General features: G+C 33.9%; 1 protein-coding gene across 5 annotated transcripts in view; it reads left to right on the forward strand.

Moving 5' to 3' along the window:
* The window catches only part of Lrba (LPS responsive beige-like anchor protein), a 701,372-nt gene that overhangs the window by 271,275 nt on the left and 414,696 nt on the right, over positions 1-15,401 (forward strand). For all 5 annotated transcript variants that reach the window (XM_071614622.1, XM_071614623.1, XM_071614624.1 and 2 more), the window contains exon 35: positions 12,956-13,064. In XM_071614622.1, coding sequence (XP_071470723.1) covers positions 12,956-13,064 — 109 coding nt within the window. The remainder of the gene's footprint in view (positions 1-12,955; positions 13,065-15,401) is intronic.

Genomic DNA, 15,401 nt, shown 5'->3' on the forward strand with positions numbered 1-15,401 from the left:
GTGAAGGAAAATATATGTTTTCCATTTTCTATGAAAGTATTGTTAATAAATACTATATATATATTCTAATCAATTTTTATAATATACTTTTAAATGAATAAGGTTAGATAGTAATCATTTTGTATTATTCATTAAAAAGATTTCAAACTTAACTTTCCTTTTTAGTCTAATCTAAAAGCTATAGGGTTTTACTGTTAATTGCTTATTTAAATTTATACTTAAAGAGTATTTTGTTCTAAGTATTTCTACAAATAATGATTGAATATAGCCTATCCGAACAGTACCTCTTAGTTGCTATGATTGTTTAAAGAAAAAAAAGTGAAAGATGTGACTTCCTAACCAGTTGGGAAAGCAACATACAGTGAATACTAGTAACTCTTTTATAGAATAATTTATAAATAAGTATAATATATGCTATGCATACAATAAGTATTAGGTATGAGTGACATAAAATAATGATATTTATATTCCTCAAGAGGAAGATGTTTGAATTCAAGTTTAAATAAGTTTTGGATGTAAAGAAATGATTAAAAAAAATTGGAAGGTTGTTTATGACCTTCTTTTCTCTCATTTAGTATCTATTTGTTGAGTGTGTACCATGTTCTAAGTATTGTTTTGAAGTCTGAAAATGTAGCTCTATTTAAGACTTTGTTGTCATAGAGGAGATAACAAATAATAAACAAGTAAGTAACACAATGCAGATAGTAATAGTAATGCTTGTATTGTATTCAGGAATATCACTTCCATATTCTCATTTACAATACAATATAATAAAATAATTATTTAATTTTTAAAATAAGGTAATATTATGAGAGTGAAGAGGAGAAAATCTGTGTCAAAAGGCCAATACAGAATGTTTAGAAAATATTTTTGGAGAAGACAGACTTGGCTTTAATATTTTGAGGTGAGGAAGCAAGAATAAAGGTCTTAGGAGAGAACAGTATTTGTGTATTACTAAAACAAATTGAAGGCCAACATGACTAAAACAGATGAACACGGAAGAGAGTAATAAGGCTTGGAAACATCAGTGAAGTATTCTATTTTCAGATCATATATGCTGTGCTAAGAAATTTAGATTTCATCTTATTAAGAATGCATTGTAGAGTTTTAAACAGAGGAGTGGCATGATGTGAATTATGTTTTTTAAAATTTTAATGTTAACATTTAATGTTAATGTTGTTTAAAAAGTATTTTTAAATAGATGGAAAAATATGGGCTGGGGTTGTGGCTCAGCTGTAGGGCACTTGCCTAGCATGTGTAAAGCATTGGGTTCAATTCTCAGCACAACATATAAATAAATAAAATAAAGGTCTGTCAACAATTAAAAATTATATAAACCAAAGATGGTAAAATATGCTTAACATAGCTATCTTAATCATTTTAAAGTGCACAGCTCAGTGGCATTATTAGTTACTATTATATTGTTGTCCATCTCTAGAACTCTCTTTTCTTTCTTTTTTTGGTACTGGGGTTTGAACCCAGGGCCACTTTACCACTGACCCCATTGGCAAAAGTTTTTATTTTTTATTTTGAGACAGGATCTTGCTAAGTTGCTTGGAGGCCTTGCTGAGTTGTTGAGGCTGGCTATGAATTTGTGATCCTCTTGCCCCTATCAAGTCACTGGGATTACAGGCACATGCCATCATGTCTGGCTCTAGAACTCTTCATCTTGTAAAATGGGAACTCAACCCATTAAACAAAAACTCTCCATTCTTCCCTCTCCAAGCCCCCTCATAACCACCATTCAATTTTCTGTCTGTATTAATATGACACTCTAGATATGAGTGGGATCATACAGTATATTTCTCTTGGGGTCTGTCTTATTTCACTTAGCGTTATGATTTCACAAATTCATCCATGTTGTGGCCTGTGTCATATTTTTTAAGACTGAATTAACTTATTGTACACAGAGATGCTTCTTGATTTATGATTATAAATCGAGAGATATTGTCATCAAAAATACCTTTAATATCTAGCAACACAGTATACTGTAGAGTATGTTGATCATTTACTCTTGTGATAGTGTGGCTCATGAGCTTTGACTCCCTGCTGCTCATCAAGGCCACTGCCCAATATCACTAGAGAGTAGCTTCCCTCATATTGCTTGCCTGGGAAAAGATCAAAATTAAAAGTCTGTGCTTTCTACTGAAAGTATATCACTTTTACACCATCATGAAGTAGAACAAATCAGGGACCGTGTGTATATACCATATTTACTTATTTGTGTGTGATGGACACTTGAGTCGGTTTCACTTTTGGCTACTCTGAATAATGCTACTGTGAACATAGGTATATTTCCTTGAGTTCCTGCACTTAATTTGGGGTATGTGTCCAGAAGTTGGATTGCTTCAAGTCAAGGTATATAGTTTTAAATTTTCAAGAAACAGACATTGTTTTTCTTAGTGGCTGCACTATTTTATACTTTCACCAACAGTGCAGAGTAGTTCCAATTTTACACATCCTTTCTAAATTTATTTATTTATTGATTTTGTTTTTGAAGGTGCTACTCACCATTCTAATGAGGGTGAGGTGGTATCTCACTGCTGTTTTGATTTGCCTTTCTCTAGTAGTTAATGATATTTTAGAGAATCTTTTCATGTGTTTATCACCCATTTTTATGTCTTCTTTAGAAAATGTCTTTTCAAATGCTTTGCCCAGTTTTCAGATGGATTGTGTTTCTGTTGACTTATAGAAGTTCTTTATGTAATTGATGCAGTCTTAATACACTGCCCAGGCTGGCCTTAAACTCATTAAGCTCACGCTATCCTCCTGCCTCTTACTTGAGTAACTGGGAACATAGGTGTACGCCACTGTTCCTGGTCTTGTATTGTTAATTGTAACTCTTTAACAAATATATAATTTGCAAATATTTTCTCTTGTTCTGAGGGTTTTTCGTTGTGTTGGTTTTGTCCTTTGGTGTGATCAGAGGTTTTAAATTTTAATATAGTCTAATTTATCTGTTTTTTTTCTTTTGTTGTTTGTGCTTTTTGTATTATATCCAAGAAATCATTGCCAAATCTAAGAACATAAAGCTTTTCTCTGTTTTCTTCAAAGGGTTTTATAATTATAGCCTTTGATCCTTTATTTTTGGGGTGGTGCTGAAGATTGAACCAAGGCCTTGTAATCTAGCACTGAGCTTCCTCCCTAGCCCTATTTGATCCAATTTGAGTTAATTTTGCATATGGCACAAGGTAAGTTTCTTAATCTGTTCATGATGATATAACTAAATGCCTTAGACTGAACAATTTGTAATAATAGAAATATATTTCTCACAGCTATAAAGGCTGGAAAGTCTAAGATCCAGGTGTTGGCAGGTTCAGTGTCTAGTGAAGGCTGGTCTCTGCTTTATAAAATGGCACCTTGAATCTTGTGTCTCATGTGGCACAATGTGGGAGTTGGAAGGACAAAAAGCAGCAAGCATTATGTGAAGCTCCTCTTATGAGGGCTTTAATCCTGTTCAAGGGAGAGTGCCCTCACGACCCAAAGTCCCCACCTCTTAATACTGTTGCACTGGAGATTGAGTTTCAGCATGAAATTTGAAGGGGCACAAACATTCAAACCATAGCATTAAGGACCCCTCTCATTCTTTTGCATGTTGATATCAAGTTTTCTAAACATCATGATTTATGTTTTTAGAAGACAGTGCTGTATAGGGTAAGAGTGGAAGCAGACAAATCAATAAAGGTAGTAAGGAAATAGTATAGGCAACAGTTACGGTACCTTAGAAAGATGTGGTAGTAATGGTGACAGAAATAGATACATGATATGTTTAAGAGTTAAAGTGGCAGAGCTTGCTTTCATTAATTGTATTTGGAGGCAAGGGAATGAGAGTATCAAGAATTATTCCTAGGGTTTACTTGAGTGGACTCAAGTGCTATTTATTGTGCCAGAAAAAAAAAAAAAAGAGGTATTGATTAAGAGAGAAGAATTATCTGCATTGGAAAGGGAAAAATCAAGAAATATTAATTCTAAAATATCAATTGGGTATGCAAATGGATTTCTGTTGTGTAATTGGTTACATGAGTTAGAAACACAGGGACCTAGCCATTGGGTTAGAGATATAAACTTAGGAATGAGTAGCACATGTGGGTAAGATTTAAGGTCACAAGACTAGATGAGATAATGTGGATAGAGGAAAGAGCATAGAATTGAGTCCAGGGTTACTACAAAATTTCTAGGTAGTGCAAAGATGGAGGATGTAGCAAAGTGAAGAGTGAAGTATCTGCTGTCTTTTTTTTTTTTTAATCACATTTTGTATTTGAAAACAGACTTACAAAAACTACTATACTGGATAAATGTTTATGAAAAACAAGTAAAGGGGTGTTCAGTGCCTGGAGTACTGATTTCTTCCAAACCAGTGACCAAGTAAAAACAGAACAACAGGAAAATAGAAAGTTTACCTATATTGAACTCTTTTGTAGAGACTCTTTTGCTGATAGTCCAAAAATCAATATGGTGAAGATTTCTGGAGAAGCTTAGTTAAGGTTTTCTGTGGAAGAGAGGGTGTCACTACATTGCCATATAAAGTAAACTCATAGAGGAATAGCAATGCCCTTGTCTTCATTATATTTTGTTTGCTAGAAGCCAGTATCAGATTTTACTTAGACTGAACTGAAGGAGATGGGATCACATGGGGCCATAACTCACCAGAGGTTTAGAATGTAAGTAAAGCTTCTCTCCAGTGCTTAGCCTCATCAGTATAGTGTAACGATTGTACAAAGGATGTTTGACTGTGTTTTAAAAGATAGAAGGACAAAAATGTTAAAAGAGCAGTGTAATCATTCAGAAGATTGAATTAGTTGTAATGTGGATGAAATCACGAAGTTTTGATTTTTAGGGCATTGGTTGTGAAGTAGCATAAATTAAATTTGGAAATATTACAGAGGAAGTATTGGCAGGATTTGCTGATTGCTTTGGAGCTTGAAGGAATATGGTAGAGAAGAGGGAGTAGACTGGGATAATTTTGAGGTTACTTGATTGGGGAATGGGAAGATGGTGTGCCATTGATTAATCAATTCAATTAATGTTTGAGTGCTTTGAGGCAATATATTGATGTTAAATTCATGATGTGGTTTTAGGCCTCCTGAGGGAACCTAAGAAGCACAAACTAGTATTTCACATCTGCTTTCTTGAAAACCTTGGTTTTCTCTGTAGACTCACAGGAAGTTATTCATTAGCAGGTTTAAAAATTACACTAGAAATATTTTTATCTAATGCCTAAGTGTGAACTGTTTAATAGAATTTGAAAAATGCTGTGATGATGTCACCTCAAAATTATAGTCAAGATATTTTATTAACTTCTAAATTGGCTGGATATAATGGAGAAATTCTCAGAAATTTGCAGTCAGATTATAATAGTGCATGTGAGATTAATAAAGATAAAAAGTGGAAGAGAAGTAGAAAGTCTTTTTATTTTTAAAAGATTTTCTCTTTTTCTAAAGTTTTTTTAAAAAGATTTTCTCTTTTTCTAACGTTTTACAAAAAGCAAAAATATTGCTTTTTGTAAAACGTTAGAAAAATATAGATAGGACTTATGCCTGACTTTCTAGCTAAGTTTTATACACACACACACACACACACACACACATTTTTGTGTAAAGGACCGAATAGGAGTCCATGCTTTGTAGGACATATGATCTCTGTCACAGTTCCTCACCTTAGTGACTTGAGAACATTGATGGATAATACTTAACAGAATGGTCACGGTTGTATTTCGGTAAAACTTTTTAACAAAAAAGTTTTACTATCAAATTTTGACAAGCCAGATTTTGCCCAAAGGTTATAATTTGCTGACCTCTCTTCTAGGTAATTGGCAATTTGGTGTATTTTTTTTCATATTTTCCCAAGACTCATAAATTGTTAGAGTCTGTAAACAAGTCAAGATGGCGCCTGGCATTTTGTAGAGGGAGGGGTTTGTGAAGTAATGCCAGCGAGCCATTAAGTGTGGAGATTCCTTATTGGTTGACTGCTGTATCTAGTTTATGTTAATTAAGATAAGCTGTGTGGAATGTATATATACCCCTCTGATCCTACAATAAACGACTCCCACTCCTGCTGTATCAATCTACACAAGTTGTTTGTCACCCCCCCCCCCCCCCCCCCCCGTTATTCTGCTGCAGCCGGACTGCGGCAATAAATGATATTTTCAAGTTTCCTTTTCCTTCTTACGTATCTATCTTATAGCGTTTTTTGTTGAAATTTAGAAGAATCTGTCATTATATAATTCTCTATTTTGTTTCTTTAAATTTTTCACTTTTACAAAAATGTTATTGTGAAATTCCCTTATATACTGTATCTTTCTACACCATGGGAATATGTTCATATAGTATGTTATCCAATTGCTTTGGATCCAAGTCTGTATTTATTTTATTTATATTTTTGCTGCAAACTTTGGTACAAAGTGAAGCAAGTGACCTATGGAGCGGTTCATGCCATTGTTGATGACTGTTGGGTCTCACAGACATGTACATTTTCTAGTGCCATTTTAGCCATTCTCCTACTATTTCGTTGTAAAAATAATCCTGATCCTACCCAACCTGTCTTTCCAATTCCTTTAAAAGAAGGGAGTTTAGAAGACCTATACATAGCAATCACATTCTGGAAGCCTTCTGTTTATATAAAATGAATCATATTTTTGTAATTAAATGGTGTTATGAAAGTACTCATCAAAATGCATTATCTGTTTATATCTCCAAAATACTGTATTGAAGAGTTTAGTTCTGTGTGATCCATCTTACTTGTTATATAGAAAGGTCTTAAGTATCACCAGAGCTAACTATCTCTGTTTCTTGATTTCTAGTACTGAAGGTTTATTTCTTAAATTTTATCTGGTTTATTTCTTATGATTTTTTTTTTTTTCCATTTTCAGAGTTTTGCTAATTTGCTAAGTCTGGCCTCAAGCTTGTGGTCCTTCTGCCTCAGCCTTCTGAGTTGCTGGGATCACAGGCATGTACTGCTTCACCCAGCAAATTTTTAAATCTTTATATAAGGCAATTCATACAGTAATTATTTATTGGTTCTTTTTTATTCATATATAGTATGTTATTAATATTCCACCATTTACAAAATCAATTTTATTCTTAACCAATATTTGGATAGTTGCTAATATTTGGCTATAATAAGTAATTTTTGTGAAAATTTTATTCATTATTGTTATTTGAAGAGTGCATGTCACTTCACATTTGTCAATACTTGATAATCTCAATTTTTTTCACATAGGCATTTTTATGGGGTCTAGTATATCTTATGGCTTCAATTTATATTTCTCTAATGAATAGTAATAGTGAGCACCTTTCCATGAAGTTATTCACCATTTGGAAATCTTTTTTGAAATGCTTATTTTGTATTTTTAAAAATTATGATCATTGCCTTTTCTTTATTTTTAAGAGGTATATATTTAAGATATAGTTTCTTGTTGGATATTATTATTCCATGTATATTTTTCATTTCTGATATTTTCCTTTTAATTATCCTAATGTTGGGTTTTGTAAATATATTATCAGTTTTAATATATTTCAGTTTATCATTATTTTTCTTTGTAGTGTGTGTATTTTTATTTTGTTTAATAAATCTTTAATGAAATCATGAAGCGGCTTTCTTAGGTAAGCTTCTGGGATTACTTAGGACTTGTCCATAATTCATTTAAAATTGATTTGTTTGTATGGTTTGAGATAGGTTAGTTTTGTGCACATAAATACCAGGTGGTTGATCCAGGATCAGTTATTGAAGATGACCATCTTCCTGTTGCTTACTACTGAAGTACCTTTGTCATAAATCAGGTGACCATATATATAGGTCTGTCTCTGGTTGTTTTCTTCTGTTCTACTGGTTTGTTCATGTGTCTTTGCTCAAGTTCCACACTGTCTTAATTAACTCTGTTTTTATAATAAATCCTACTATGTTACAATATAAATTCTGCATTGTTACTATTATCATCCTCCTTAATCCCTTTCTTTCAAGATGTCTCAGCTTTTTATTTTCATATAATTTTTAGAATCAACTCATCAAATTCCGTAGAAAAGGAATTTTGATTGAAATTTATTATCTATAAATCACTTAGTGGATAATTGATATCTTTACAATATTGAGTCATTCCCTTTAATGAACATGTGTTCTTTAATTTTTCACAACATTCTTTTTGTTTTATATATATAATTGTAGCACCCTTTTAAGGTAGCTTTCATACATATTTGGTTGCTTTTCACTGCTTTTCAAAATAGTACTTATTTTACTTATTGGTAACAACAGAATCTAGTTGATGTACTTACTTTAGGGACATTTCTTAAGTTATTTATTAATTTTAATTGTTTACATATTCTATTGGATTTTATTAGTTTTTCAAAGAACTAATTTTTATCTTCTAACTTTTCCAAGTAATCAATTTCTGCTCTCATTTTTGTTATTTTACTTTCAATTTATTTTCGTTTGCTGTTTATTTATTATTTCTTTAGTTAGTTAGATAATTTATATTGGGAGTTTTTGCCTTTTTTAAATGTATTTATTCAGGGTATATAGGTTTAGCTGTGGTCAACAACATAAGTGTGGGAGCAGAACTTTCCACCCTCGTGTTGTTGACTGTATTCAGTTCCTTCCTGGAAGTCACAGTTCCTTGTTGGCTATTGTTTGGGGGCTTGACCTCCTCACCATGTGAACCACTCATTAGGATACCCATAGCCCTGGTAGCTATCTTAAGCTGAGTCATCAGGAGAGAAAGTCAAGAAATTCAGCTAGCACCTGGCATTTACTCTGTAGTATTCATTGAAGAATGAGTATCATCCATTCACTGTTTTCAGATGTTCTTGCTATAAAGACAAACAACTCCTTTCCACATGCAAAGGAAGGGATTATATTTGGCTTTGGCTACTGGGAGGTTTGGAATATTGGTCACTATTTTAGAGCCCCTTTGCTTGGAGTATTTTGTATGCTCTTATTTCTTTCCAGTTTTATTCTGCTATATCAAAACATACTCTGTATGTTACAGATCACCTTGTAGCCTCACATTTTGCCTGCTTTTGTGTATGTTTTGGGTTTATCTGAAAATAGTTTATTATTCACTTTTGGATGTTGTGTTCTGCATGTATATATCAATCAGATCAGGTGTGTTACTGTGCTGTTAAAATATTCTGTACCTTTCGGTTTGGACTTGCAGCTCAGTGGTAGAGCACTTGCTTATCATGTGTGAAGCACTGGGTTCAATAATCAGCATCACATAAAATAAATAAAATGAAGATGTTGTGTCAATCTACAAAAAAAGGCTATGAAAATATTCTGTAGCTTTATATTTTCAGTAATTAGTTGTATGCCCTAATATTGGGGAAAAATGTAAATTTAGTATCTCAAAATTCTAAATTTCTGTCTCTGGTTCATTTATCCTTTTATCATTTGGAATTTGATGTCTTTATTTCCAAGTTTTTTTCCCTAAAGCCTACTTTTCTCGCATTACTAAATATACATTAACTTTCTTTTGTTGTCTAATTATTCATCTTTTCTAAAATTTTACTTTCAGTGTTTGTGCAAATTTATGAAATTTTGTCACTTATAAGCAGCATATATTTTTAAAAAATCTAAATGACAATAATTCTATTATGAAATGTTTACTTGTTATATGTATTGGATAAAATGCATCCTCTCATTATGTTCTTCATATTCTACCTTTTGTGTATCCCTTTCTTTTTCTTTTCTTTTTTTTTCCCTCCCCTCCCCTCCCCTCCCCTCCCTTCCCATCCCATGGATTTTCTGATGCTCAATTTTTTTTCCATTTGCTTGTTGATTTTCCATTCTTTTAGCTACCTCTAGCAGTTACCTAGAGATGACAGCATGAATATTAGAGATGTCTTATATGAATCGTCCTTTTTTAAAATATTTTTTAAGTTGTCAGTGATTTTTTTTTTCTTTATTTGTTTATTTATATGTGGTGCTGAGGATTGAACCCAGGGCCTCACACATGCCAGGCAAGTGCTCTACCACTGAACCACAACCCTAGCCCTATGAATTGTCCTTTTTTTAGCAATTCATGGACAATCCAAGAAAGTTATAACATTTATTTGGTTTCTCTTGCCTTCTGTTCCATTTTTATTTATTTTAAGATTATGTTTTAATTTTAGTATCATTATAAATGTTATAAATGTTTGGTATTTGAGATTTGTCAGCATATTTGCCATTTCCATTGCTTCTATTACTTTTCTTTGAGTGGTATCAGTCTGACATTTTTCTTGTGTAGATTGGCTAGCAGCAAATTCTCTTTCATTTGTTATAAAATGTCCTTATTTTGCTTTTGTTGGTGAGGATAAACTTTTCCTTTACTCTCTTAAGTTCAGTGTTTGAGAGGGCTGTGAATTAAATTAACAAAGGACAAGTTCCCAAGACAAAATGTGACTTTTTTTTTTTTTAATGCGACTATGTGGGAGTTGACCGAAAAATGTGATTTAAAGAGGTGGTTAGAATTTATGTCTTACGTGCCATCTTAATAGGGGAAGGGAAGTGGGTGAAGAGTTAGTTACAGGAGGAAAAAAAAAAAGAGAATTTCAGGAAAGAAAAATGGATCCTTAAGAGAACAGATCAGAGAAATAATAGTTTTAGACAATAACTATTCAGACAATTATTCCAGTGCAAACTTTCCATCTTCAGTGTTAGGAGCCACTCTTCCTGGGTTGTGAAACTCTCTGGGAAGGGATTTATGGCAGTTGAATTTTTTTGTGTGCCTGTGGTGGGGGAAGCCCAGGCTTTTGGCCAGATAAGAGGAATTAATAAGAAGAATCTTTACTGTGTTATGTGCTGGATCATTTCCCTTTCATTATTGGAAGATTGTTTGAGTTTGGAATTCTTAGCTGCTGTTTTCATTTAACATCTTGAAGAGGTCATTGCTTATTGTTGCTTTTTCTGAGGGCAAGGGGATGTCTTTTCCTCTTCTACTTACCTCTTCCCCTTCGCTGGTTTTGTGATTTTGTTTCCTTTGGTGATTTTACTATTATATACCCAAGTCTTTTTCTCTCTAACTTGTGATTTGTAGTATTCCATCAACATATAGTCCAGTGTTTTTTCCTGTTTTGGAAAAATTGTGGCTATCATCTCTTCAAATAATTTTTTTTAGTTATATATCTACTATCTTTCTTGTATTCCAGATATGTTAGACCTTTTTAGAGGTATATTTCCTTTATTTGTTTTGTCTAATTTTCATGCCATTTGTCAGCCTAATTATCACTGATTTCGCTTTCATTTAATTTTTCTCCTTGGGCTAAGTTTATTAAGTTGGCTATTCTTATTTTCATAGTTTTTTTTTTTTTTTTTTTTTGTGTGTGTGTGTGTGTGTCTCATTCTTTAGTCTCTGTATGGTATTGTCTGCCCCCAGAGAGGTGTTTCTTTTGATTATGGATTAGGAACTGAATCGATTCAAGGCTGGATTCTTGTAGTCTTTGTGAGAGTTTGCTTTATTTTCAGTTTGCCTGTTCCTAGCTTGTAACCCTCCTGAGGTCCTTTGGATACCTGAAGTTTTGCTGTGGCCCTCCTGTGTTGGTACTTTCATTATTTTCTCCCCATACTGAAATTTTTGCTTAGCTTTTTTTTGCTACCAGTTGATCTAGATAAAAGCCACTGATAAGTTTGTTGAAAGTTTGTTTCAGTGTTTTGAGACCTGTTCTATTTCTGTTTTTTAAGTGTGTACCTGGAGTTTTGGTGAAAGTTTGGTTAATAATCTTTGAGGCTATGTTAGGCTATGTACATGTTTTTGTCTCCCTTGCTCTGAGAATTGCTGACAGCTCTGTTTAGCTTCTGTGTTCTTACTTGTGAGCAAACACTTCAGTGAGGAAATTCATGCTGAATGTTTTCTGTGTGCTTTCTTCTCTCGAAATCTTCACTCCTTAAATCTTGACTGCCTTTGTAGCATTGTATTACTCTAACAAGAATACTTGAGGGATCAATTTATAAGGAGGTGTATTAGTCAGTGTTTTCACTGCTGCAGCCAAAAGAGTTGACAAGAACAATTTCAGAGGCGGAAAAGTTGATTTGGCTCTCATGGTTTCAGAAGTCTCGGTACATAGATGGCCAGTTCCATTCCTTGAGGCCTGAGGTGAGGCCGAATATTTTTGTTAGAAGTGTGGTGAATGAAAGCATCTCAGGACATGATACCAGGAGTGAGAGAAAGACTAAGCTCAGTTTATAAACTATGTATCCCAAAGCCATTCTCCTAATGACCCTCCTCTCCAGCCATACCCTACTTGCCTACAGTTGCCACCCAACTAATCCCTAGTAGCAAATTAACGCAGTGATTAGGGTAAGGCTCTCATAACCCAATCATTTCACCTCCAAGTATTCTTGCATTATCTTGCAAGCTTTTGAGGGACATCTAATATCTAAATCATAAGAGGGGGGATGTTTATTTTGACTCATGAGTATAGGAATTTAATTCATGGTTGTTTTTCTAGTTCCTTTTGAGCCCATGTAAGGTGGAATGTCATGGTGGGAGTATGTGGTGGAAGAAGGTGCTTGCCTCATGGCAGCTGCAAACTAAAAAAAGAGAGGAGGCTAGGGTCCCAATATCTCCTTCAAAGCATGCCCTAACTTCCCTAGGGCCACCATGAAAAAGGTTTGACCACCTTGCAGTGTGCAGTGAGCTGCCAACAGTCTTCAACTTTGGGGATCACTTAACCAATCTATAGCAGGTGGTAACTTTTAATTGCTTTTAAAAATATTAAATAATCACGTATAAATCCACTTTAATTTTTAGTTGCTTCTGTTGAATGTGTAGTTTGGTAGAAGATAATTGCTTTTGCTGCAATGATAACCTTTTGCTGTTACATTCTTCAATTGTTTAGCATGAAATAATGTTACCGCATTGTATATAATATCAGAAGAGAAAGTTAGACATTCCTTTCTCTTCAAATATCAAAATGTACCACTTTTGAGACATGGCTAATCATTTATACATCTATATTTATTTGAGAATATTTATCTCTTATAGGTTGCTTAGCCAAACAATGAAGGATCATCTAGTAAGAGTAGCAAATGAAGCGGAATTTATCCTGAGCAGGCAGAGAGCAGAGGATATTCACAGACATGCGGAATTTGAGGTAGGTTACAACAACATGTCACTGATGCAAAGAAATTATGTTTTGCAATAGTCATTACAGTTGCCTAGGTAAAATGACAATGGTCTAAGTAAATGTGTTATATATTATCCGAAAACTAAGTTTGTGAAAAATTCGCAGAGGGTTTTGGGGTGAGAATTACTCATGTGTTTTGCCCTCTCATCTCAACTCCACCTCATCTGAAAATTGGCTAGAGCAGCTTGTTTGGCTGACCCAATTTTAATAACAAAAACGGGATCCTGGCTCTCTTGCTTTTCCAATAAAGAAAATTAGCAAAGGACTTTAGACCTCTCTGGGTAATATTGAGCTAGTTTATCAGAAGTGAAAATTTCTGTGGCAAAAATAGTGTCTCCTTTTACAGAGGAGTTGAACACAGATATGTATAATTTTCCTACCCTTATGGTTTGAGAACCCTATTATCTTTGTAGCCAAGGAGAGGAGGGAAAATATAGCTCTCTTCTTGGATCCCCACTGGGAGACCAAGTTCTAGACCATTCTGGAATCACTGCTTATGTCATGTATATGTGCAGCAAATATGAGTTTATACCGGAGGTTAATGATTTCATAGCTTTGTAATGTTCCCAACACACCTACAGTAAACTAAATTTTGAATTAAAAATTTGATTTGAACATTGCTGTAGAACTCGAAAAAGCAAAGTACTGAATAGGCTATTTCTAACATGTAAAGAGGAGATATATGTTGGTATTTTTCTGGTATTTTACAAAAGATGAAAAGCACTTCAGCACATTTTATAACAGCAAAACTTGAAAAATTGTTCTAGAAAAATAAACTCTAGAAGCGTTTCTTTCACTTATTGTGGGAAGAAAATGTTAATTAAAACTGTAGCTAACATAAACTATCAGTGTAATAAGAGAATTACATATTGTGAATTCTGAGAATTTTCCTGAATTTTGAAGATGTTTCTTTTTAAAAATTTATTTATTTATTTATTTTAATTAGTTATATGTGACAGCAGAATGCACTTTGATTCATTGTACACTAATACAGCACAACTTTTCATTTTTCTGGTTGTACACGATGTGGTGTCACACCATATGTGCAGTCATACATGTAGATTAATGATGTTTATCTCATTCCACCATCTTTTCTGCTTCCATGTCCCCTCTTTACCCCTCCCTCCCCTTTGCCCAAAGTTCCTCCATTTTCCCATGCCCCTTCCACCCCCATTATGGATCAACATCCACAAAATATTCAGCCTTTGGTTTTTTGGGATTGCCTTACTTTGCTTAGTGTGATATTTTCTAACTCCATCCATTTACCTGCAAATGTCATAATTTTATTATATTTTAATGCTGAGTAATATTCCATTGTGTATATATACCACAGTTTCTTTAGCTATTCATCTATTGAAAGGCATCTAGGTTGGTTCCACAGTTTAGCTATTATGAATTGAGATGCTGTAAACATTGATGTGGCTGCGTTACTACAGCATGGTGATTTTAAGTCCTTTGGGTACAGACCAAGGAGTGGGGTAGCTGGGTCAAATGGTAGTTCCATTCCAAGTTTTCTACGGAATCTCTGTACTGCTTTCCAGATTGGTTGCACCAATTTGCAGTGCCACCAGCAATATATGAGTGTGCTTTATGCTCCACATCCTCGCCACCATTTATTGTTTGTATTCTTGATAACTGCCATTATGACTGGCATGAGATGAAATCTTAGTTTTGATTTGCATTTCTCTAATTACTAGAGATGTTGAACATTTTTTCATATATTTGTTGATCAAATATATATTTTCTTCTGAGAAGTGTCTGTTCAGGTCCTTAGCCCATTTATTGATTTTTTAAAAGATATTTTTTAGTTCTAGATGGACACAGTATCTTTATTTACTTATCTTTATGTGGTGTTGAGGATCAAATCCAGGGCCTCACATGTCTACCACTGGGCCACAACCTCAGCCCTGGGTGGTTTGTTTTTTTGGTGTTAAGATTTTTGATTCTTAGTGCTCTGTCATACAGATGGCAAAAATTTGCTCCCGAAATGTAGGTTCTCTCTTCACCTCATTGATTGATTGTTTTGCTGAGAAGATGTTTTATTGTAGGATATCATCAGTCTTGGTGGCACACGCCTGCAATCCCAGTAGTTCAAGAGGCTGAGGCAGGAGAATTTCATGTTTGAGGCCAGCGTTAGCAACTTAGCAAGACTCTGGCTTATAATAAAAAATAAAAAGGGCTAGGATGTAGCTCAGTGGTAAAGTGCCCTTGAGTTCAATCCCTAGTACAAAATAAATAAATAAATAAATTATAGGAGATCTACTTATATATGAACATATGTAGAAAAGTAATGAATTTTAGCAG

The sequence above is a fragment of the Marmota flaviventris genome, chromosome 7 (genome assembly GCF_047511675.1).
Source record: "Marmota flaviventris isolate mMarFla1 chromosome 7, mMarFla1.hap1, whole genome shotgun sequence".
Taxonomy (NCBI): domain Eukaryota; kingdom Metazoa; phylum Chordata; class Mammalia; order Rodentia; family Sciuridae; genus Marmota; species Marmota flaviventris.